The sequence below is a fragment of the Suncus etruscus genome, chromosome 5, assembly GCF_024139225.1.
Source record: "Suncus etruscus isolate mSunEtr1 chromosome 5, mSunEtr1.pri.cur, whole genome shotgun sequence".
Classification (NCBI taxonomy): Eukaryota; Metazoa; Chordata; class Mammalia; order Eulipotyphla; family Soricidae; genus Suncus; species Suncus etruscus.
In genome coordinates this window covers 82,764,300-82,790,104 of record NC_064852.1, presented here as the reverse complement: position 1 = coordinate 82,790,104, position 25,805 = coordinate 82,764,300, and the positions used below count along the sequence as shown (strand labels likewise).

The window sequence follows — 25,805 nt, the reverse complement described above, 5'->3', positions numbered from 1 at the left end:
TTATAAGATATTCTACTTTATTGGTAATTTATTAAATTCTAATTTCCCACAGAAAATTTTATCTTGAACATATACATGAATCTTTTTCATGGTTTATTTGTTTTAAAGGCTTGTCCTTCCAAAACTATTTAATACATTCTATTGAAAACTACATTATAATTTTACAAAATTAAATTAATATTTATGGATGATAATGAGATATCCTTACTTTCTACAATATATTGTTTTACTGATTTCTAATGAAGTTTAAATTACTTATGCATGTTTTACTGACAGTAATAGTGTTATTTACTTATACAAGGTTACACATTTTAAAAAACTCCAAAGTATCTTGATTACATTTTCCAGTGTGATATTAGCATATATATATGTTCTTCTAAATTAAACTGAAAATACTAGTAGCTGTATAGAAAATTTTCTTATGAGAATTATAGTTAAATTTATGGCCTGGGGAGATAGCATAGCGGCATTTGCCTTGCAAGCAGCCGATCCAGGACCAAAGATGGTTGGTTTGAATCCCGGTGTTCCATATGGTCCCCCGTGCCTGCCAGGAGAATTATAGTTAAATTTTAGTTTCCCACAATAGCCGTTTAAAATTTTATATTGGGGCCAGAGAGATAGAACAGTGGATAAGGCATTTGCCTTGCATGTGGCTGACCAATGTTCAATTCCTAGCTCAGTAATGTTGCCAAGAGCAATGCCAGCTGTGGCCAAAAAAAAAAAAAAGACAAAAATATGTTGTTATTTTGGCATTTATAACAATAAACTAGAGACAATTCAGATTTTTACTTAGAAGTGGATGGCACCATGTGGTCCCCAGAGCATCACCAGGTATAGTCCTGGAGAATTTCAAGCATCTCTAGGTATGGGCCTGTCGGCTCCCATAATCCCAGACAATCTTGGTTCTGCAGGGCCAGAACTTTATCCTTGGATACTTGCTTTGAAACTCATTAGCCAAGAGTTTCTGGTAAGGGCCTCTGGACTTCCTGAACACTGCTTTGGAGGCCCTATTGAACAAAGAAAGAGAAAGAGAGAAAGAAAAGCATTCTTCTTATTTGATTATAATTCATAGAATCTCATAATAGTCACATAATAATTTTATATTGAAGTCTGTATTGTAAAGAAAGGATTACTTTTTGACAAATGTTTATTTATGGACTTTGACAAACCAATAAGTAAGTCTAGCATTGAGTAATAAAAACATGCTTGATCTCTAGGGTATAATATCAACACCTTAGGAATCAGACTAATGCTGTTGATTTTTATGAGTATATTGTAGAATTTTTTTAACTGCAGCAGTAATAATTTGTATAAGTAATAAGTAGCTAATAATGTCACAATTTATAGTCTCCTGTATTCTTTTGTAAAAGACATTTTAGAGCCCCTGCAGTACAAAAATATTAAAAAATATGCTTTGAAAGGTAAAAGTATATACAAAATGTGTTATAATAGTCTTTCATAATACTACAATCAATGTTAGCTTCATGAGTTGAAATATTATTACAGGCTCCTCAATATGATAAAATACTAAGTGAGTTCTAATTTAACCTGATGTAGATGTATGTAAGAAGCTCTGCTTTTAATTACTAAATATATATTCAAATTACTGTGAACTCAGTACTCTGCAGAATACCAAATATAAGGAAGAGTTAAAAGTAATATCTCTAACATAAACCCCATCAAAAATATCTCAACATTTTTGAATAAAAACTAACAGAATCAAAAAAGGCCTCTTAAAAATTTTAATCCTGAAGGACTAATTATTAAAGTTTATATACTAAGAACAACAAAATATAGCAAGCTACTGAATGGATATAACTGAAATAGACCTTAAAGTTAGGGTCAAATTTATGAATAAAATGCAAAACACAGTAATCTACTAAACAAAAGAATGAGTTTACCACTCATAATTAGTGAATCATAGGAATATGTAAAGTATGTATAGACATATACATTAGGTATGAATTGCAAAGTCTTTGAAGTAAGTCATTTTGAAATTAGTTGTATAGTGTAAAAGGAATATGCCTTTGTTCCCAAACAAGGGAAAGGCAAATGAAAGAGATATTTGGAGCAATTTTATTTGATGATTTTTAGTAAAACAGTAATATTAACCAAGAAAGGCCATTATCTTGGGACATACAGGAACAAAAATGGACCAGCAGTAAGTGATGAACTTCTTGACTATAGTATTATGTAAGAGGATTTAACACTAACTGACATTTTGCCAAAAGCAGTGAAAAATATAGGAAATCAGTAACAGGAAGATATTTCAAAGGGCAGAAGCTCATACTTAGTATGCAGGTCATGAGTTCAAATCCTAGTATCATATGGTTCACGCAGCAAAGTACTTAGTGTATTATCTTTGGAAGTGTGTCTAGGGACCACTGAGCACTGCTTTGGAGACCCTCCTTCCACCAAAAATCTAGGACACTGGAAAAATTATATAACTGATGTTCAAAATGTCCTTTGTAAGGTAGGTTATCAGAGATGTGTGGACAAATAACTTGAGAGATAGTGTACTATAAGTTAGAGTGTAGGAAACCAGAATTTGAGAGGGTAAAAAGTGAAGGACTAAAAATACATTTAATGATGCATATTTCATAACTGTTTTCTTGAAAGTGGAATAGCTCACTAAAGAAATTATAATAAGTAAGAGAAAACAAGAGGAGAATGGCATAAAACTTGGGGTCATGACAAGAGAGAAGCAAAAGTAAGACAGTTTCTATATTGATAGAAATGATTTTATCAAAAGTAAGACAGTTGCTATATTGATAGAAATGATTTTATCTATGGACATTAAACATACCTATTTTTTCTAACAAACATAAGTTTAGATGATTCAAAAATTCCAAGATATCCACAGATAATTTAAATGACTCTCTTTAAAAGTCTACTACCTTTTTTTAGTATTTTTCCTACTGGATTAAGGATCTTAAATATGAAATAGTTAGGGCCGGGAAGGTGGGGCTAGAGGTAAGATGTCTGCCTTGCAAGCGCTAGCGTAGGACAGACCGTGGTTCGATCCCCCGGCATCCCATATGGTCCCCCCAAGCCAGGGGCGATTTCTGAGCACATAGCCAGGAGTAACCCCTGAGCATCAAACGGGTGGCCCAAAAACCAAAAAAAAAAAAACCCCAAATATGAAATAGTTAGATAATTTTTTTCACTTTATCAAATCCTAGAGGATATTTTTATTATTTGATAAAAATTTTCTGTGATTTTTTATTAATCACTTATCCTCTCATGCTCTAATATTGGGTATATGGAATCTAGTTACAAAATATAATGAAATTAAAAAGTGTAGCTATATACATTAATAAAAAATATATAGTAGTAAATTTTTTAATTTTTATAAATCTAAGAAAACTGTGATTATTTTATATAGTAATATAAGAATCACAGTAAATTTTGTATAGATAACGTGGTAAAAATGTGAAAGTCTAATGAGGCAAGGACTGGAGATATAGTTCAAGAATAGAACACTTGTTTTGTATGAGTAAAACCCTAGGTTCAATCCCTACAAAGACTAAAGAAAATAGAATATTATAAGCCAATCTCATATGATCACAGACTTTTTTCTAAAGTAAAAACAAAAAACATGATGTCAAAACATTATAAGAGTTATGAATACATTTCAGCAAAATAAAATTTCTATCTTAAATATATAAAAGCCTCTGATAATAAATGTCAGATTAATTACATACTTTTTTGATTGGTTGTTCTTTAAATAACTATTACCAATTTACACAAATATGCATGAACATTAAAAATAACTGAGTCACAGTTTTTAGTGGTTTAGAAGAACATTGATTTGTGCTTTGAAAAACTACAGAATAGGGGCCAGAGCAGTGGCACAAGCAGTAGGGCATTTGCCTTGCACACACTAACCTAGGACGGGCCGTGGTTCGATCCCACAGTGTTTCATATGGTCCCCCAAGCCAGGAGATATTTCTGAGCACATAGACAGGAGTAACCCCTGAGCATCACCGGGTGTGGCCCCAAAAAAACAAAAACAAAACAAAAGAGAAAAAAACAGTTTTGGGTTTTTTTCTGATATTGTAGACAAGAATACAGGTTAAACCAAGTAGTATATTTCTCATTTTTCAAAAGGAAATAAAAGATTTGCAATAAATTATATTATAGATAATATAGCAGGTAGGATGTTTGCCTTGCCAATGGGTGACACAAGCTCTATATTATGCGTCCCATATGGTCCTGTGAACTAGCCAAGAATGACTCCTGCGTGCAGAGTTAACCCCTGAACACCTCTAGGTGTGATACCAAAACCAATATAAATATACATATTTGCATATATATTTCTACTTTGAGAGAAACTATCATTTTTGCTAAATTAATCACGTGTATTATTAACATAAATTAATAGTATTTTATTTGCTACTTGAGAAGCTACTTATTTTAATCTTTCCATTAACTTTCACAATGAAAGGTACCTGCTATAATCTATTTAGGTATAATTCTTAGATATTTTAGATATAAAAACATTCATCTTCAAGATCAAAATATAGTACAGCAGGCAAGGAGCTTGTCTTGTATACTTAAATCCACGTTTGATACCAGTATTTAATATAATCTTTCAAGAATCTCCAGGAGCAATACATAGCCAGGAGCATCTCTGGAGTAATGAAAGAAAAAAAAACAAAGACTATGTAGCTGCTACTATTTATCAGTAACCACCATTTTCAGTGTATATATACATATATAGTATATACACTAAATATGGTTTTATTAAATATCTATAGGAGTACTCACATAACAATGTGGTATAAATATATGAATATCAAGTTTTTCATAAAAAATAGAATTGAAAGCACTGATTTCAAAATGATGATCTTGTTTTGGAAAATCTTGGAATGCATCTCTTATGGTTATATAGGCTATTAACTTTCATGTTAATATAGACTATTAACTTTCATGTATTTTTATATTTTTAAAGTTCACCCAGTCATGATTTATGGACATTTAAAAGTAATTATAAATGTTTACACTATAGTCTTAAAGGTTTGTCTTCTGAGAGATATAGAATAAATGCTTTGAAGAATCATATTTAAAGTTGAATTCCAAAGCTTATAATCTATTAATATCATACTGTGACCTTCACTACTTACCGTTCTTACTTCTCACAGGGGTAAAACCAAGCTGGAGCCATCAAGAATGCAGCTCTGGTGTTTTTTAACCAGCCAGAGGCTCGGGCCACCACTTTTACCCAGGTTATCTAAGCAAGTTGCACATGTACAAATCACTTTCTAAATGAGTTTTGACCGGCCTGCATGCTACTCAGCTATGTTCCTTCCGCTGCCGTGGCAAGGAAGTGCTAGACATGCTCAGCTGCTCTCTGCTGATTTGTGTGACACATCCCAGCATGATCAGGCGAGACGGGCAGTCCCAACACTATACTTGATTCTGCTAATGACTTTCCAGTTCAGGTGTTTAGATTTATAAAGCAATAGTTGCATGCTCAGCAGGACTTTCATCTATTTACAACATGATAGGACATATTTTAAAATAAATATCGTCAAGAATTTAAGAGAGCATGCATTATTTTTAATTTCTCTGCTTTTATTTCATTAAAATAAGATCACACCTTTTGTTACTGTTGTTGATTCAGCCCTTATACGTAAATTATATTACCAAATAAGCCTCACAAGATTTTTTTTAACACTGCTGTCATTTTCAGATCATTATATTCAAATTCATGAATATAATTTTCAGTCCATCCAATTCATATACTACAGATAGAAATGTTCGCTTTCATGCTTAAACTATTTAGATTATTTTTTTTTTGTAAAAGCATCAGGGTGATCATGAGTTTTTGGATATGAAAAGGCCATAGTCTGAATGTACTTCGTGAACAAAAAAATTCCAGGATTGTGTATATACTTTAGGAAAGTAGTTAAGTCATGTATCTTCCAAACCATTACTTTCAATAAAATAATTAAAAGAAGGATATCATCACTCTACCATATTTTGCCACATTTAGGTCTAGTATACTATTTAACCTTTTTCCTTGATCTACAATATTTTTCCCATATATTTTCTCCCAAACTGAGAAGGCATAAAATGGACTTGGAATTTTTTTCACTATTAATTTAAATTTTGTGAGGAGTAAAGGTTTACTACCACAATTTTTATAACATTATGGATTGATTAAACCAGTTATTTTAACATGTTTTAAATATCAGTCAGTATTAGAGTTCTCATAGTAAAATCATAAAGGAAAAATTGAAAATTTGTGAGTTGGATACTTTTCAAGACTTGACTAAAGTGCGATGAGGGAGGAGAAAATAAGCACATGGATGACCTGGTTTGCCATGTTCACCTTGTACTTGGTACCTGGTTAGACCTGGTTCACCTGGCTCATCTTAGGAGAGTCATAAGAGTATCCTGAGCACTACTAGGAGAGATTCCCTAAACATAGAGAGAGGAGCATACCTAAGGGTGGGACAAAAAATAATAATAATAATCCTAATTGAAGATTGCAATATGGGGCTATCTCTAGGTTAATTTATTCATACCTTAATCTTATGATGAAAAAAAACATAATATTTTCCATTTGCCCAGGTTTTACTTCATAGTGGCATTTCACTATTATTTTTTTAATATTTTTATTTAAACTCCTTGATTACAAACATGATTGTGGTTGGGTTTCAGTCATGTAAAGAACACCCCCCTTCACCAATGTCTCAAATGGCATTTCACTATTAGAACACTATCAGCTATTAAAGAAAATAGAATTTTTTAATAAACAGAATAGAATTAAATGGCACCACAAAATTGTCTTTGACACTATATTTATAATAATTTCCCCCATTTTCAAGCCTTTATGAAAACAATGAAAGCAACGCCCTCTGGAAAGGGTTCATTTTCTTTTCAAATAATCTGGCAAGTAGTGGGTGAAAAACCTCTGATTTTCATTTGCTTCATTTTTTCTCGTTTTCTTCCACATGCTTTTTGTAAAAATCAAATGTGAGGCCTCTCTTCTAGAGTTACAGATGTGCTCATATATAATCTCTTTAGATCGATTCCTACCTTTGGGAAAATGCCTGTATGTCTTTTGTACTGCTGAAGTAAAATCCAATTATGGCTAAGTCAGATGGAAATTTTGGACTATCTCCTCAATATAAATTAACTTTCACTTTACGACCCATATGCCTCCTTATCTTACTCTTCAACAACCACATTTTGCTTTATAGTTGCATATATCATACATGTAATAACTACAGCTGTATTTAAATAAAATAAGCTGGGGGCTGGAGCAATAGTGCAGGTAGAATGTTTGCCTTGCATGTGACCAACCCAAGTTCTATCCCCAGCTTTCCTTATAGTCCCAAATAGGATTGACTCCTTAGCGCAGAGCCAGGAGTTGACCTGTGTACAGCCAGGTGTGCCCCCCAAATAAAATATAATAAGCATCAGGGTTGTTTCATGTTTAAAATATGTTAAGGCTAAACTGCAAAAAACTGGTTTACATTTTTTTCTATTGGTGTCCCCCCAAAATAGAAAAAATATTTAGTTTTAATTTAAAAAGTTTAATTTAATTTAAAAGTTTTGCTTCTCTGTTCATGGACAAATAGATCATTGGTATTACTGAGACTACTGTTCTTACAGTAAAATATTATCTTAAGATATGGATATGCATATCCAAAAGATCAGACATAAGCCCTGCGAATATATATTTACTAAAAAAATTTTGTTTTCTACTTGCAAGACAATCTCTGAAGTTTTGAGAGAAATGGCTAGATTTTGAAGGCAATCTGTAATGGCTGAATCTTTTAATTTACCTCTTAAATCATATGGCAGTTTGTGAGAGTCAAATATTTAAAAGCTGGTTGGAAATAAATGAAATGTGAGCGCATTTCAGTGGAAGTAGGCCAGTTGCTAACATTCTCTTATAGTTCTGAAAGTTAAATTTCATTATTTAATTGGAAGGAAATGATGAGCAATATTCAGCAGATGGAGAAATTTCTATAAAGTTCATGATATTAAGGGGAAAAATGCCTTTTTGAGTGCTGATCTTGTCATTTCCTAATGGTAATTACAGTGAACCTTCTTAAAAAACATCCATTCAGGTACCATGTCTTTGAGGGCATGGTTCTTGGATCAGTGTGCAGCTTCCACAGCACTGCGCCAGGCTTTTGCTACAGCCAGGCATGATTTTTTGCAGCTGAGTTAGGCCTGGAGAATGTTGCATCTTAAAGCCTGCTTTCCAGCGTGCATTCATAAAGCATAAGCCATCATCCCTCTGCAGACTCAATGGTTTCTACAAGGGATGGAAGACTCTAATCTTAAGTGTCATAACATTGGAGAGTAGGAAAAAAGCGTAGAAGAAAAGTTTGAATTTGTTTGTATGTGTCTATACAACTATGGGGTTGTATATTGAAGTTTCTTATTGTTGTCTATAATTTCATTATACTTTCCTATTGATATAAAAGTAAAAAATTAATTTAGTTTTTTAATAAAGACATCAAATTCCTTAATATGGAAAATTTTGTTTCAGGTTTCTTTGCCTTTTTATATCATTTTAGTATCACAGCTATGGCAAAATAAAGAAAGTAAGTTACTCTTTGTATTTATCAGTCATTTGCTCTTAAATTAGTTATATATCTTACATACATTTGGAAGTTCTTTTGGTATGAATTGAAAACTATATTATAAACTACTTTAAGCAGAGTATGAATGCCAAAATACTTAACTTATTTAAAAATGTTTAGATTGTGTAGGTTGTATACAACTGTGTATAAATAGAATCACTATAATATCAATGCAATTTTAAATGTTTAGGAAGTTTTCTAGTATTAAAATGTTTTAAACAAAAATCAGTTAAATTCTTTATGCATTCTGTGACAAAGTATATGAAAGCATATCAAGCAGTCGATCAAAATTAAAACTATGCTTTAATTTAATTTGAATACAATCTAAGGTTCATTTTATAAATGTTGGCAAGTTCTTGACTTTTAAAATCTCTGTAATTGGTACAAAATTTTCATTAATTTTATAGAATAAAACATAAATATTGTGTCAAAATGAGATCTGTTTAGACTGTTGCATGAATAAGCCTCATTATTAAAATTAAGAATATTAACTTTGTGGCCAGAGAGATAGCATGGAGGTAAGGTGTTTGCCTATCATGCAGAAGGACGGTGGTTCGAATCCCAGCATCCATATGGTCCCCCGTGCCTGCCAGGAACGATTTCTGAGCATAGAGCCAGGAGTAACCCCTGAGCGCTGCCAGGTGTGACCCAAAAACCAAAAGCAAAACAAAAAAAAATATCTTAACTTTATGACAATTTTTATGAGAAAAGTAGCCTTCGAAAAACACTTTTTAGTGTAATGAACTAACAAAACTATTTCCCATATACCATAAAAAGGATTGTAAAAATTTGAAAAGTGTAGGACATATGCAGTGCTCTTTTTCTTTTCAAAAGACATATTATGCCTCACAACATCAGAAGGTGAACTGATTACTTTTATTTTCTACTTTAAGATGAATTAATGTATAACCAAATTAGTCATTTATGCATGAATATGCTAACTAGAGTCACAAATGCTCATAATCTATATAAAGTCTGAAAAAAATGCATCAAAGCAAATTAGATTAAAAACTAATTTGGCTTACTACAAATTATTTGTGCATTAATGGGTTTGATTTAAATATACACTTATAGCTAATTAGAAATACCTGTATAATATATGAATAACATTATAATGAGAAAAATTGAACATCTCTCAAGCATATAAACAATGGTAAATGAAAAGTGAAGGGTGAGTATATTGTTTCAAGTTTTTCAAATGGAAATATATATATGTTCCTTGAAAAGTGGTAATATACACAGTACTATAAGAATATCAATGTGCACTTATTACTTAATAATATATGTATATATTTCTTATTTTTGTATAATATTAGTTTATTGAATATCTGCTATATTTCACAGAAACATTTTGGAAATATGTATTTTTATTGTAAAGTATGATTTAAATTATTTACATTAATCAATAAAATGCAGTTTATCACAATTATACTTCCTTCAAGGCCATGATCAAGTTATATTTCAAATGAAGAGAAAATTAATTAGCTAAACAATATTATTTTTTCAATGTTATTAGTATAAAATGGATTTTAGTCTTTAATGCACTTTTCATAAACAAAATATGATTATATAATGTTTATTCTAGACTTAAAATTTGTGATATATGTGTGTATATGTGTACATATTTTATTTATATGTGAATAAATATATTTTGTATGTAAGTATAAATCTTTTTGGTCAAAGATAAGAGTGTAGTGGACCAAGTGTTCTCTAAAATTTATTGTGAAATATGTTAAAAAGTGAAAGGCTTCATAGAGGAGGAAAATCAAAATCAGGATCAGTGAAAATTATTGCTGTATTTGGGTTGACTAGGAGGAAAAAGAAACAAAATTAACCTCAAAATAATTTTACCTCTTATTGGTTTACTTTAAGCAGTAGATATTAATACTCTCATTTTTTAACATCAGTGAATAATTAGACACAGAATAATTAGACAGAATCCAGGTAACAAAATTTGCTACTGTCCTATCCAGGAAGAGTTACACTAGAATTTTTTTAAGAATAGAGAAATTCTGGGGCTGGGGTGGTGACGCAAGTGGTAGGCCATTTGAGTTGTACGTGGCTCACCTAGAATGAAACTGCGGTTCCATCCCCCGGCATCCCATATGGTTTCCCCAAGCCAGGAGCAATTACTGAGCACATAGACAGGAGTAACCCCTGAGCATCACGGTTGTGGCCCAACCCCCACAAAAAAGAATAGAGAAATTCTGTCCCTAAGAAAGAAAAATTCTGGGAGATAAAAATATGTCCCACTTCCATAAATAAATAAATAAATAAATAAATAAATAAATAAATAAATAAATAAATAATAAATAAATAAATAAAATATTTAAGGGTGAAAATTTGTATACTGTGTTAATCTTAATGACTACCAATTTAAAATGATTTCTCTTTTCAACATACCCTAGACTAAAAGATTTAGGTTTGTTATTGCTGATTTTTTTTTTTGGTGTTTTGGTTGTTTTGGTTGGGGGTTTGGGGGTGGGGCAAATTCAGTGGCAAAATTCAGAAAAGACTAGGGAAGGGAAAGGAAGGGAAAGGAAAGCAGAGAAGCTCCCAGATCACAGGAAGGTGATCTAAAGCAAAATTACAGAAAAGACAGAATCTTTTCCATTTTATACTCTTTGAGCAAAGATGAGTGATTGAGCATTTCTTAATTTTGTTCCAGAATTATTGGCTTTTAAAACAAGGTAGGAGATGCTGCAAAGATTCTTTCTGGTGTCCAGTTCAGCAGAGCCTAGGTCATTCAGGTTATCAGACATCACCAAGTTCTTCCCTGTGACCTTCTATACCAGAGCGGTTTTTTGTTTTGTTTTGTTTTGTTTTGTTTTCATCAGGGTCATGAACATAGTTGCCTTGTTCCACTTATCTCTATTATCCCATTTTTTAGCAGGGGTATCCAACAACAGCAGAAGAATAAGAACAAAAAAAAAAAATCTGGGGGCCCGGAGAGATAGCACAGCGGCGTTTGCCTTGCAAGCAGCCGATCCAGGACCAAAGGTGGTTGGTTCGAATCCCGGTGTCCCATATGGTCCCCCGTGCCTGCCAGGAGCTGTTTCTGAGCAGACAGCCAGGAGTAACCCCTGAGCAATGCCGGGTGTGGCCCAAAAACTAAAAAAAAAAAAAAAAAAAAAAAAAAAAAAAAAAAATCTGGCTGTCTCCTGCTAAAAGTGATAGAAGTTTGGGTTGCATTGCAGGTAGAGCCTTCCAACAAAGGTCTTTCCCTGGACCCTCTGTGGAAGCCAGTTGGAATGCCCAAAATAAATGGAATCAACTTCTGTAACTTTGAGTGAGAATCAAGTTTTATTCAGGTTTTTAAGAGGCATGGGCTAAATATTTTAATGTGGATAAAAAAATGAAAGATCCCAAACATTATTTTTGTTTGACCCAATTCTTGAAGTAGTTTTTATTTTTCTTTTTTTGATATCCTGTTTGGCAGGTCAGAACCAGTAGTTGCGAGTATATATCCCCTGTCTTATGACTGACTTAGAAAGAGGAACAAATGCATGGATAAAGGAGGAAACATGCTAGAGATGGGAAGATATAAAATATTATATTTATTTTTCTAGATAGGCAACTATAGATGAGCAATACCCTTCAATTTAGAGGTATTTTTATTAAAGGTTCTTACTGTATTATATTAAAATTTAATTAAAGTTGTTTTCATAATATACTTAATAGTAGATATTGAGTTTTATCCTCAAAGTAACAACATAAAAAGTATCACTTATATACTTCTCTTTAATTATTTCATCTTATAACACAGAAAATTGTAATTAAAATTGTAATCAAAATTTTTAAGCCAAATTTTCTCCAGTGTAACTTATGTTAGATGTTTTAGTCATTTATCTGTAGCACATTAATTCTTTTATAAGGTTAGGACAGAATGACCCAACCACTTAGCTACTCAAGTTAAAGGGAACTTTGAAACCATTCACATATCTACATGTTATTGCATTCTAAAACATTTGCATTACCTAGATTGTATGGTAGTCTACCTCTGTGTAACTTTTATAAAATATTATGTAATCATGATATCTTCCCAAGTGATCTTACGATATTGTTAGATATTTATTCCTATATAATTAAAATGTTCTTCTATGTGGCATGTCACAATGATTTACTTAAAGAAAAATTCACAGCTTGATAATATCTTGAATTTAGAATGTGGTCCTAATAAAAGTCTATATGGACTCTGTACAATGCCACTTAGGAAGAAATTTCCATTTCATTTAAAATTCTTTGGCAATTTAAACAGTTCTGAAGAAAAAAGGAGACAGAGAGACAGGGAGAGGGAGAGAAATCCATCATGTTTCTGTGGATAAAGAAGAAAATTATGTAAGCTAGAGAAAAATATAGCTCCAAGTTGAAATATAATGACTGTGACTAATGTTAATGTTCCATTCTTCCTTTCTAAAATTACAGAAACATGGACAGTACTTAGAGACAACTGGTAATGTTCTCTGACCTCTGAAAATTTCCATCGGAAATGGTGGAAGTTACAATTCATTTCAATGTGTTTTAATTAATATAATTAGTACATGTCAGCATATCAAATTTTCATCAAAATAAACTTGATTTGGCCTGAGTACTAATGTAGTAAATCATTTTCATATGTCATTCATGTAAAAATGGAGATCATGAAACAACCTAATTAGTCTACAACATCCTTTCAAGTCACCCATGCTAAACGCTATCCAACTTTTTTATATATGTATGTGCGTGTGTGTAAGTTAAGTTAGTGGTTATATTATTTTGGATTGTGGGCTCTAATTATATTACATTATAAGTTCTTACTTATAAAAATATTGATAAAATCAAGTGCTGTCACTACCATTTTTAAACTCTGATAGAGCTTTTTCAATTAGCTGAATATAGTGAAACAAAATTACAACTTGGCAATGTGATTTTGTTTCAGAAATTAAATGCAACCAGCTCATCTGAAGGAAGTACAGTTGATATTGCTCCACCTAGAGAAGGTGAACAGGCAGAAATTGAACCAGAGGAAGATCTTAAACCAGAAGCTTGTTTTACTGAAGGTAAAATGCAAAGGATGAAATAAAATTTTCCAAGGGTTGAAAAGGTAGTAAAATGGGTTGGGCAATTGCCTTTGATGCTGCTAACTGGAGTTCTATCTCAGGCATTTAAAATGGTCTCCCATGTCTCCCAAAAGTAATCCCTGAGATCAGAGGAAGAAGTAAGCTCAGACCAAATACCAGGAATAAGCCAAAAACAAACAAAAAGAAATAAAATAAATTCTTCTTTCTTTTCTTATAGACATTTTAATATATATAATTTGAAGCAAATGTTTCATAGATATAATAAGGGAATGTTTATCATTGTTTCTTATTTTTTCAAAAATTGTTTATTTCTGGACTATATTCAAGCAGTGATTGTTACAATAAATGTCAGATGGTGTTAAATGAGTTTTGTTTTTAATCCTCTAGAAAGTGAAACACAAAACCTAACAATAAATAGCATTCTGAGATGTGATTTCATTGGTACTGCAATTCCCTCAAATCTCATTGGCAAAGGCATGATTTGATTTATAGGTGCTAAAATAATTATACCTCAACCCTTTCAGTTTCAGATGTGGCTAATTTGTTATGTGTCCAGAGAAGTTTTTGCTCTAGATGTACTATGCAGTTTTGGCAGGGAGAACCTAGTTGCTTTCACAATAAAGGCTGTAGGAGTCTTGAACACAAAATTAAGGTTTGTTGATCTATTGTAATTAGTTCAATTCTTTGATCAGAGTTAGAACAGAATACTGTATGTAACTTAGAAATAATGTAGAAACTTAGAGGGAGAGGACAGAAAAATAAGAGATACTGAGTGAAAAGATGAGTCATAGGTGTGGCTAAGAAAAGCACTGAGGCTGAAAATAAATTAGGTTGGGGAAACGACAATGGTTGATACCTCAGAAGACAGGGGGATTCTTTGTGCATAAAAATAAGATGGTAAAAATCCAATATCAAATAAGAAAATGAACAAAAAATGTAAACTTAAGAGTCAAAGAGACATTATAGGAGTTAAGGTGGCATTCACTTGACCCCAGTTTAATCTCTGGTATTGTATGGTTCTCCCAAGTGTTCAGCAGAGAGCCCTGTGCACAGAGCCAGGAGAAGCCCCCACTGAACACAGCCTGGTACAACCTGAAAACTAAAAAAATAATTAAAGTAGATATTTTCCCTGAGAACAACCAGAGAGGTGTTCTTCAACCTACTTCTACCAATGGTCATGAAGTAATCCCCCTAATTAGTGCTTAAGACTGAAAATATTTATATTCAAGAAGCTCTAAATAATATATTAATTAACATCTACCGACTGCAAGTCTGAGAATGATTCATTATACAAAGAATTCTAAAAATAGAAAATCAGGGGCCGGGCGGTGGCGCTGGAGGTAAGGTGCCTGCCTTTCCTGCGCTAGCCTAGGACGGACCGCAGTTCGATCCCCCGGCGTCCCATATGGTCCCCCAAGCCAGGAGCAACTTCTGAGCGCATAGCCAGGAGTAACCCCCTGAGCGTCACCGGGTGTGGCCCAAAAACCAAAAAAAAAAAAAAAAAAGAAAAAGAAAATCAAGTAGTTCCTAAAAATAATTTTCTAATATGAAATTGGTGAGAGAACTAGTATATATATACTATATATATACATATATATATGTGTGTGTATACTTTTCTATATAATTTCCTAATGTATATACTTTTCTAATATATTTAATATTTCAAAAATCTATATACTTTTATAATGTATTATCCTAATATAGTTAATGTTATGTTTTAGGATGTATCAAAAAGTTTCCATTTTGTCAAGTAAGTATAGAAGAGGGCAAAGGAAAGATTTGGTGGAATCTTCGGAAAACGTGTTACAGTATTGTAGAGCACAACTGGTTTGAGACCTTTATTGTCTTCATGATCCTTCTCAGTAGTGGTGCTTTGGTGAGTGTAATGCATTCTAGCAAAAATATCATCTAGAGAGGTTTTTAATTTTCCAAACTCATCAGAATCAGAGGTTAAAATTTAGAGAAGAAAATAAAATGTATATCTGTACATTACAATGTTTGACAACTACTGACTTAACAGTGAAAAAGTCAATATAGACTAATTCAGAACCATGAAAAAGCCAGATGGAATTTCTCATCTGGTGTTTATCTAACAGATGTTTTTTTACAGATGCAACCATTCACAGAGACATTCTGTGACTATATTAACTTTCATTTCAAATACAATCCAATTTTCTCTAGTAAACATATTAGCAACTGTGGACTAAAAGTATACTTTAGCTTCTTTGTAGCTAATCAAGTTATTCTTTCAAAATAAGCTAGATAATTCAAGGAATCACAGAAAAATAATGTTGGAATGTTTGATCACTCCGTAAATATTTTTTCTGGTTATTTTCTAAACATATATTATTGCTTGTAAAGTAGGCCTATAGAAGATAAAAATTTTGAAGTAGGGGCAAGTATTAATTACATACTAAAACATGAAATATTTCAACATTTCCTAACCAATATTTTGTTTGCCTTTAAATTTTTTGCCTCACAGGTTTACTTAGAGTAGCTGATACATATCACATTTTTTCTTTATGTCCAATATCACTCTAAGACCAAATAAGATTAGATAATATTATCCAATATTTGAGAGACCAAGATATTCAAGTAAAATGAAACCATTCTTAATTCACAGGCTTTTGAAGATATATATATTGAACAGCGAAAGACTATTAAAACCATATTAGAGTATGCCGACAAGGTCTTCACCTATATATTCATTCTGGAGATGCTTCTTAAATGGGTAGCTTATGGATTTCAAACATATTTTACTAATGCCTGGTGCTGGCTAGATTTCCTTATTGTTGATGTAAGTATCTTGAGTGATTTATAAAAAAAATTAATGTATATAAGTATTGTGGTTTACAGACTCTTATTTGTTGAAATGATTCATACATAAACTAGTACCACTCTCTCCATTCAGGTGCCCTTCTCCCTCCATCATTGCCCAGGTTTCTCACCTACTGCTCTACTGAAGACGTGTTCTTTAGACTGTGTTTTAGGGCATTTGTTATTTTCCAATTTTTGTTTCTTCATATCCTGCATATGAAGAAATCATACTATATCTGTCACTCATCTGATTGACTTCACTAAGCACTATACTCTGCATTTTTATTCATGTGACAGCAGATTTCAATTTTTTTCTTACAACTGAGTGGTATTGATTTGTGTGTGTATATATATGTGTGTGTATTTTTATATATGTGTGTATATATATATATATATATATATATCATGTCTTCTTTATCCAATCATCTAATCTTGAATACTTGATTTTCAAATTTTGGATTTTGTGTATAGTGTTGTGATGAACATAGGAGTGCAGATGTTTTTGCTAAGTTGATTTTTTGAACCTTTGGGGTAGAAGTGAAAAAGTTGAATTTCTAGGTTTTATATAATTAGGGATATCACTGGGGCATAATGACATTCATTTGGTTCTTTGTAATTTCTGATATTCCATGGCAATGAGCTTCATAGTCTCAAAAATAAGGTATTTTAAGCGCTATCTCTAGCTGTTCCCTGGCAGTCACAAAGCACTTTATTTTTAGCACTAACACTTGCTAATATGAATCAATGATTGTGATATACATGCATTCATTATTTTCACCTTTTTTTGTCAAGTGTGGGTCCACTGAAATTTTACCCCTCCATAAACAAGTAATACTGTAGTCAAAATGTATTTAACCTTTGGTGTTAGTAAGAAACCTGCCACCAACTTGCATTTTATAAACCAAAAATACTAGTTAATTTTCATGTCTAGACCTAATGATTGGTATAAATAAATCTCAAAGTTACACTGAAAAGCTGACTGTCAGGAGAAGCTTGTAAACTATGCTTATAATTTGCAGATGGCATGGAATTAAGAAATAGATAGGTTTTAATCCTTGCATTAGGAAACTTGAAGATTCATTGTAAAATATTTTTCTAATGTAGAAAACCTGCTTAGTAAAAGCTGGAACTAGTGCCTATTTTCCTAATTTTTAGGGTTTTTTTTGTTCATTTGTTTTGTTTTGGTTTGGTTTAGTTTGGTATTTGGGCCACACCCGGTGACTCTCAGGGATTACTCCTGGCTATGTGCTCAGAAATCGCCTCTGGGTTGGGGGACCATAGGGGACGCCAGGGATTGAACAGCATTCAATCCTAGGTAAGCATGTGCAAGGCAAACACCCTACTGCTTGCGCCACCAATATGGCCCCCTATTTCTTAGTTTTTTTACCCCATATCTTATTTAACTAATATGCTTCATATATGTATATAAAATACAAAGACAAATACAAATACATATATAGGTGAAAATAAAGAGATACATATGATAAACATTCCAAATGATCTTGAAATTTAACACTTATAATATCCAGCTTCTACCTGCAATTATGTGACCCTGAACACATTTCAAAACCTTAAAATGAAAAAAGGGGGAAAATTAAAAAAAAAATTGATGAATGCTCTCAATGTTGGTTGGAGATCGAGTAAAACGATTACATGCTTTCCATGCAAGAGGTTTAGGTTCTAATAGCAATACCACATGATCTTCTGAGCACAGGATCTTTTGATCTTCTGAGCAAACCAGTGTTATCCCCAACAAGCAGAGAGCTAAATGTAGACCCTGATGACTGTGCCAAATGTGATTAAAAAACAAAAGGATAAATAACCAATAATAATGATCTAAAATTCACAGTGCTTATCACCTTTGAAAACCATTATAAACTGTGGCAGAGTCATGATGATAGTACATAGGGTAGGGCACTTGCATTCCAAATTGCCCTATCCAGGTTAAATCTTGATACTCCTCATGGTACTCTGAGCACTGCCAGGAGTGATTCCTGAGTGTAGATTTAGAAGTGAGCTCTGAACACCAAAGGTGTGGTCCAAAACAAAGCAAAAAATAAATACATAAAATAAAAATATGATAGAAAGTTCTCTGAAAATTCTGAAATTTGCTGAAATATTTATATTTTACTGACATTTACTAAAACACTGCATTAAGCTTTGTTTTTTATGTTTTACCTATAAAAATATGAATAATTGGAAAAAGTTCAAAAGAGATTTTGTTTTATGTTTATATCTTTAGACATCTAATATAGTAAGGTATCTATTAAGTAAGGTAAAAATGAATACAATGATGACAAATAATGATTTTTTAAATCATTCTTCTCTAATGAGTTTTTTTTAATTAAGGGATTAGAACTGGGTACTTAAAACCTTCTATTTTTAGACAATTTATTTTCTTAAGTAGGTCTCTTTTGTTCGATTCCCTAGCACCAAAGCTAAACATGTGAAGTAATGTAACTTTGCATAACAACTTGTTCTCAACTGGGTCTACGAAGCCAGTGCTTCTCAATTATTTTCTGTCATGTCCCCCTAGGAAGAAGAAAACATTTTTCGCCTCCCCCCACCCCACGTGACTGTAAATAGTATCTTTATTTCAAAAAAATTTAACCTGCAAAACAGAAACATATATTTTGAGCTGATTTTTTTAATCAGAGGTGATGTCTGGATTAATGGCTACAATGAGCACGTTTTGCAATGCATAGCTTTTTGAAGCAGAGTTTGAAGCAGGACACAGCGACTCTCAGCTCCAGAGACATACAGAGAGACATAAACACAGGGCTTAGCTTGTTATGACAGTGTTTGCCGAAGTCAAACGCACACCCTCTTTATGGAGCCTCATGCCCCCCTGAGGGGCGTGCCCTACTATTTGAGAACCACAGTACTAAGCTAACATAAACAGAACTTAAACCATTTTTGGAAGTATAAGAAAGGTCTTCTTTATAATCAATTAGGCACATTCTGTACCAAAGCAGACAGAAAATAAAATATTTATAAATAAAAATATGTTAAAAAAGTGAAATACTTCAAACAAACAATTGCTTTTAATTAATTAAAAAATGCAATCTTTTCCATTTACTACCTTAAAGTCAAAGTGGATTGTAGTAGACTATCATTCACTTGTTTATTCAGAACTGTGTTCACTTTTTTTTTTCAATAAATGCTACATACTGCATTGAAGCCATGTGCTACTTTTTAGATAAGTAACTATAGAAAAGCCAGATATAAAAGATAGAATAGTGGGGGCCAGAGAAATAGCACAATGGTTGGACCTTGCATGAGGCTGACCCACGACTAACCTGGGTTCGATTTCCAGCATCCCATATGTCCCCCAAGCATGCCAGGAGCAATTTCTAAGTGCAGAGCCAGGAGTAACCCCCGAGCACCACAGGGTGTGGCCCAAAAACAAACAAAAAAATGGAATAGTAAAACAGACACATAATAATAAAATCCCCTAAAAATATCTAAAAATAAAATAAGGCCAAATGGTGATTACTTTTATGAAATAAAACTGGGCCATGGTATAGACTGTATTACAGTTTGGGAAGCTGAAGCTAGTGATTTGATGACTAAGATTATTTAGTTTCTGTACCTGGTAAATGCAGGAAATTTCTCATCCTGGTTCATAGATAGCCCTCCTTTACTGCATCATTTGAATAGAAGAAAAGCTGATTTAGCTCTCTGAAGATCTTTCTAAAGCATTGATCACATGAAATTCTTCTGAATCACTTTCCAGAGCCACCTAAAATATTATCACATTGTGGTAAGATTTCAGCATGTTAATTTTAGGGAAACATAAACTACTAAGTTAAAAGACAATGAATCGGTCACTTAAAAATCTCAAGAGGAGAAAAATGAAAAACAGCCCAAGGACCCTACAGTGATATGAGATGTAAATACCAAGAAAAAAAAAACTGTTGGGCTTGTGCATGATGAAACATAGATAAAAGAGATAGAAACAGATTTTAGGAAAGTAGATAGAAGATAATAGTTCATTATTTGGAGTGTGCTCACTACATGTAGAGGGCCCAGGTTTTATTCTCAGCACCACATGATCTCTTAAGAACTACCAGGTATAAACCTGAAGTGAGCAAGAAGCAGATCTTGAGTATTTCTGGGTGTGACTCAGAAAACTAATAAACAAATTTTTCAGAAATTATATATACATATATATATGCATATATAATCAACTAATTTAAAATGTTCATGAACAGGGGTCGGAGCACTGGCGCAAGTGGTAAGGTGCCTTGCTTGCACTAGCCTAGGAGCAACTTGATTTGATTCACTGGCATTCCATATGGTCCCCCAAGCCAGGAGTGATTTCTGAGCTCATAGCCAGGATTAACCCCTGAGCATCACCGAGTGTGGCCCCCATAAAAACAAAATATTGTTCATGAAGTGTTAAATAAGGAGAGCAAATCATTCTGAGCATTCTGAGAGTTTTGTCATTCTAGAGAAGAGAAGATTTGTCTTAGACTATTGTGGTGGTACTAATTAGTGGACTAGATATGTGTTGTGATGAAAAGAGATTTGCTGTGTATATTTTTCTTTCTGAATAAATGCAATTCTTTCTGAATAAATGCAAAAGGACACACAATGTGGAAGTGCAGAAGAACAAGTTTGATAGGACAAGCAGATAGTTGATAGATGGAAAAGAAAAATACTAAATTTAAAGAGTCTATTGAATGGCCAAGAATAAATTTGTAAATATTTTTTATTAATTTTTATTTTTAATTATGAGAACAAAGATGCAAAGAAAGAGGACAAGGTAAAGTTACAATGGAAAGACAATCATGCATAAACTGAATTCTCAGTAATCCCATTGCTGATAACTTAACTTTGAACTTTCAGCCAAAGAAGATTAAGAAGAATAAAACAGAACCCATGTACAATTACTTTGTCCCTAAAGTCCCCAGATTGTAGTACATAGTATTTCTTACCAGCATACAAAGCAATCTAAAGACATAAAACTTATGTAACTCCTTAAACATTGAAGGCAAAGTACTTTTCTACATTTCCATGTGCATGCATATTAGTTTAAGTTAACCTCAAAAGTTTAAGTGGGTTGTTTTTCTTAAGGATTAGAGTCAAAGGAGCACAGTAAAAAATGGTGCTAGAGTGGTAATTATTGTTTGCATAGGCCCACCAAAATATGAGGGACATGGAAAGGAAAAGCCTTGGCCTAAATACAAGGAGACCCTGCCCCTGAAGTTTCCTGGCATAAGACCAACTCTAGCCTCCAGGCAAACTAGTTTGTCCAATCCAGGTCATTGTCTGTAGTGCCAATACACTTTTATTTTTCACACAGTCTCTTTTATTGGTATCATGTTTATGTATTAAAGATCCTGGAATCTGCATCTCCTATATTTCAGTCAGGATGGTGCACAGCGTCCTCTCGTTTTACCTCACAATTAAAGGGCAATGCGGAGAACCCTGTCCTGTAAGCAGGTCAGTGTTTTTGTCAAGTCTTCTTAGTGTTAAGGGAAGTCTCTTTTGAGCAGGTCGATGTCAGAGCAGTGTAGGGTCTTCCCTGGTAGAGGATTGCTTCCAGGTATTGTTATAAAGAACCTTGGATGTTTTGTAGATAGCTTCCCTGGTTCAGGGGTGAATGAAGGATGCCCATTCATCTGAGGCCTGTGCTAGGTCATTATATCAATGTTCAGGGTGTAAGGTCCCATTGCACTACGAGATTTGTGTGTTCCAATCTCTATTAGATAAGAATATATTTGTATGTATAGTATTTTCCCATTTTAATGTGCCTATGCAAACAAGAAACAATGCCATGTGGCATCATTGGCACATATGGGGCCCAGAAGAACAAGTCCAACAATCCCCATGACATGGTTCAATCATAAGCATTAAACTGGGGGATTCTTCCACCAAAATTCCTTATTGAACAGCTCACAAAGAGAAGACAAGATAAAAAGTGGTAGAATCGTCATGGTAAAAGTATATTTAGAAATAGTTATAGCTGCTAAAGAAAATACACATAAAATATTCAAAAGATATGTGTCCATTTTATGTCTTTTGAATCAGTTGGGGGTTGTTAAATCCAATGCATGACTTTTGTGTGTTATTAGAACTGTGTAGTACTGAAGTTTAAAAGGGTAAATGTAGGGTACTGATGGTTGGGAGTGAGAGAGTTAAGAATAATGAGCTTTGTAGGGGTGTGCAAAAGGATAGAATCTGTTGGGGCAAGAGATCGGTCTTGGTGCCTAACAAATTAAAGAACTGAGGGTAAAGAGGGTTAATTAAGGGGAAGATAATGAATCTGGATTGGGAGATGAGGGAGTAAAAGGGGCTCTGGTGTGGAGGAGGGGAAATATATCAGAGGGGCTATATACATTGTATAAATGAATTGTTTATGGATTAGGTTTGGCAGTCAGAGAGGACCACTGTATAGGAACTCATGTCTACATATACACTGATTTTAGAGAACTATTTGAATATCATCCTTCAAATCTAGGGAATTCAATTTTTTTCTAGAAACAGTCAAGAATTAAGAATAGTTTGGGGTGTTGTTAAAAATGCGCCCGCAAGGGGCCGGGAAGGTGGCGCTAGAGGTAAGGTGTCAGCCTTGCAAGCGCTAGCATAGGATGGATCCCTCGGCATCCCATATGGTCCCCCCAAGCAAGGGGTGATTTCTGAGTGCATAGCCATGAGTAACCCCTGAGCGTCAAATTGGTGTGGCCCAAAAACCAAAAAAAAAAAAAAAAAATGCGCCCGCGCACTTTTGAAAATGAATATTAGGAAGAAAAGAACTCCTGAATGGGGTCTAGTATGCACTGGGGAGAAATTTCTCTCCCGCACCCTCCCCCCAGGGCCCGATTTACCAGGTGGGGCCCTGAAGACCACTCTGGTATGAGAGGATCTCAGTCCCCTGGACTAAGTGGTCAGCCCAGGGGGCCTATGGCTAGTTGTCTTGCCCAGAGCCCCCAACATACCAGCTGAAGAGAAACAGAAGAACTGGCATGTGGAGTCTTCTGGGTGCAGCCCCTGCCTCTGTAAATTTGTAAATTTTAATAAGTCTCAAGTACATCAGAAAAATTAGAATCTAGATTATTAATCTAGCCATCATCAGGATATAGATGGCATTTGACCTTGGTTAACATACCAAAGCAGAAAAGAGACCTGACAAAGAAGCATAGAACCAAATTCTTGGGCTGGAGAAGTAATAATGCAATAAATGGGCAGGGCACTTACCTTACATGTGATAAATCTGGGTTCAATAAATAACACCTCGTAAACTAACCCATGTTTTTTCCAGTCTTGGAGTGAGCCCTGAACACTGCTGGTGTATTCCAAAGGAAACAGCAGCAATACAAAAAATAAATCTAAAGTATGGGTATATTTTAGTGTTCTGATATCTAAAATATATAGAAACCAATAGATTAGAATGTATAGGAATTATAAAAAAGGAAAAAAGGAAAGTAGAATATACATAAAGTTATTGAAACCCAGAAAATAGGCAGGTTTTTACAATGGTGTACAATTTTATCAGTGTCTTCACAGAGGTCAAATGATTTAAGTACTAAGAATTGACACTTATATTTGGCAAAATGCAAGTCATTAATGGCACACATTAGAGTTATCAGATGAAATGGGAAAATTACATTGTCAATTAAAAAGGAAGAAGAAATTATGGCGATAAAAATGATGTACAAATATTATGCATATTTGAAATAAAATCAAATAACTTTAACATATAGCTTTGCCTACCATAATCTTATACTAGAGTACCACTGTTTATTTGTTCTTATCAAAAAATCAAAAGGATAAAAACCAAACTAATTTCTACTGTAACTGTACATGCTAGTCTATAAATGTTGGTTATAAAATGAAATGAGTAGGTAACTCATTGTAAAAATCCATTTTTGTGTACTAAGCATATTTACACTATTTTAATCATTCACACCAATATGATCAAATAAATAAATTCAAAGCTAAAAGAAAATATTTGTTATTGGCCAATATAAAACAAAAAAGATCAGTTTTTTGTAAGCCTGGTAAATGTTTTTAAATCAATATTTGGTTCTAAATTATTCTAAGATACTGGTGTATCCAAAACAGATCCTTGCTAATATATTTAGCCTTTGTGAATTATTTACTGATTGTTAGTTATTTCTGCTTTACAGATGGTACAGGTTGCTGACACTGTCTAAGTAGCACACAGAATGTTTTCTGCTCAAATACTCCCTTTCTGCTTGCTCAAGTACTTTAGTATCCTCTCCAGCTGTTCAATTTGGTAAACAAAAGCAGAATTGGACATTTTTTATTCTTATATGTATTTCTATTGCCAATAGTATCTTGAATCTAGTGGTCCTTGACTAAGTTCTTGACTTTTTCTGGCATATTGGCATCAAGTGAAATTTTAACATAGCATTTACTAAGCATGCACTACTGTGGGAATGGCACCAATTTAGAGCCTAATAATAATGAAAATTGATAACCCTGATTAAACCCTCACTCCGTACATATATACTGCCAAAAAGCACTTAATGCATGCTAATTAATTTAATCTCCAAGCACTTTGAGTTAAAAACATAATTATTCTTATTTTGCAGATATCAAAACTAAGGCAATAAAAGACCAAGTTACTTGTCCAAATTAACAGAGCTAATAAGAGACTTCAGTAGATTTTGTTCCTAAGTAGTTGATCGTTAATGCCTGTTTCTAACTGCTACCTTACAAACTTAAGAAATCAATATTTCTTTTAATTAAAAATAATTTAGTCTGCTTATTAACAATATTTAATTTAAATTTTACTCAGTACTTTTCTTATGAGAAAATGGTTAGATACATTACACAATGAGTAAATGTCAGAGCTGCTTCTATGTAGAGAAAGATATTTCTCCCATATTTTGTAATATTGCATAGAAGTACTTAAAATTTGATGCTGCACCAATCAAAGTGATTTAATATTAAGTAAAAAACTTGATTATTATTTGGGAAATTGAGACAGCACCCCAATACAGTGTTTAGAGTTACTACTAGAAAAGCTCAGAAAACCATGACCTGAGATCAGATTTTGGGAGATCAAAACCATGGATTCCATATATTAAGCATACACTTGAACCCATTGAGGCATCCTCTAACTCAGAAAGTGAATGCTTTTATTGGTTGTGAGTGAAAATATTGAAATACCTTGATACTAGATACATATTGGCAGTGAATCACCTGAAACTCTTGTGGAGAAAATCAAATTAAATTAAAAGAAGTTTGGGATGAGAAAATAAAAACTTGAAAAAATTGATTGTCATGTCATAGAAATTTCTGATTTTTCACCAAACATACTTTCTTATATTAGAGTATGTTTGGC

The 25,805-nt window shown here is 33.2% G+C and overlaps 1 protein-coding gene across 1 annotated transcript in view; it reads left to right on the top strand.

Moving 5' to 3' along the window:
* LOC126009195 (sodium channel protein type 3 subunit alpha) overlaps positions 1-25,805 on the top strand; it is a 125,829-nt gene that overhangs the window by 79,451 nt on the left and 20,573 nt on the right. Inside the window, exons 18-20 of the mRNA XM_049773564.1 lie at positions 13,528-13,648; positions 15,391-15,545; positions 16,293-16,466. Coding sequence (XP_049629521.1) covers positions 13,528-13,648; positions 15,391-15,545; positions 16,293-16,466 — 450 coding nt within the window. The remainder of the gene's footprint in view (positions 1-13,527; positions 13,649-15,390; positions 15,546-16,292; positions 16,467-25,805) is intronic.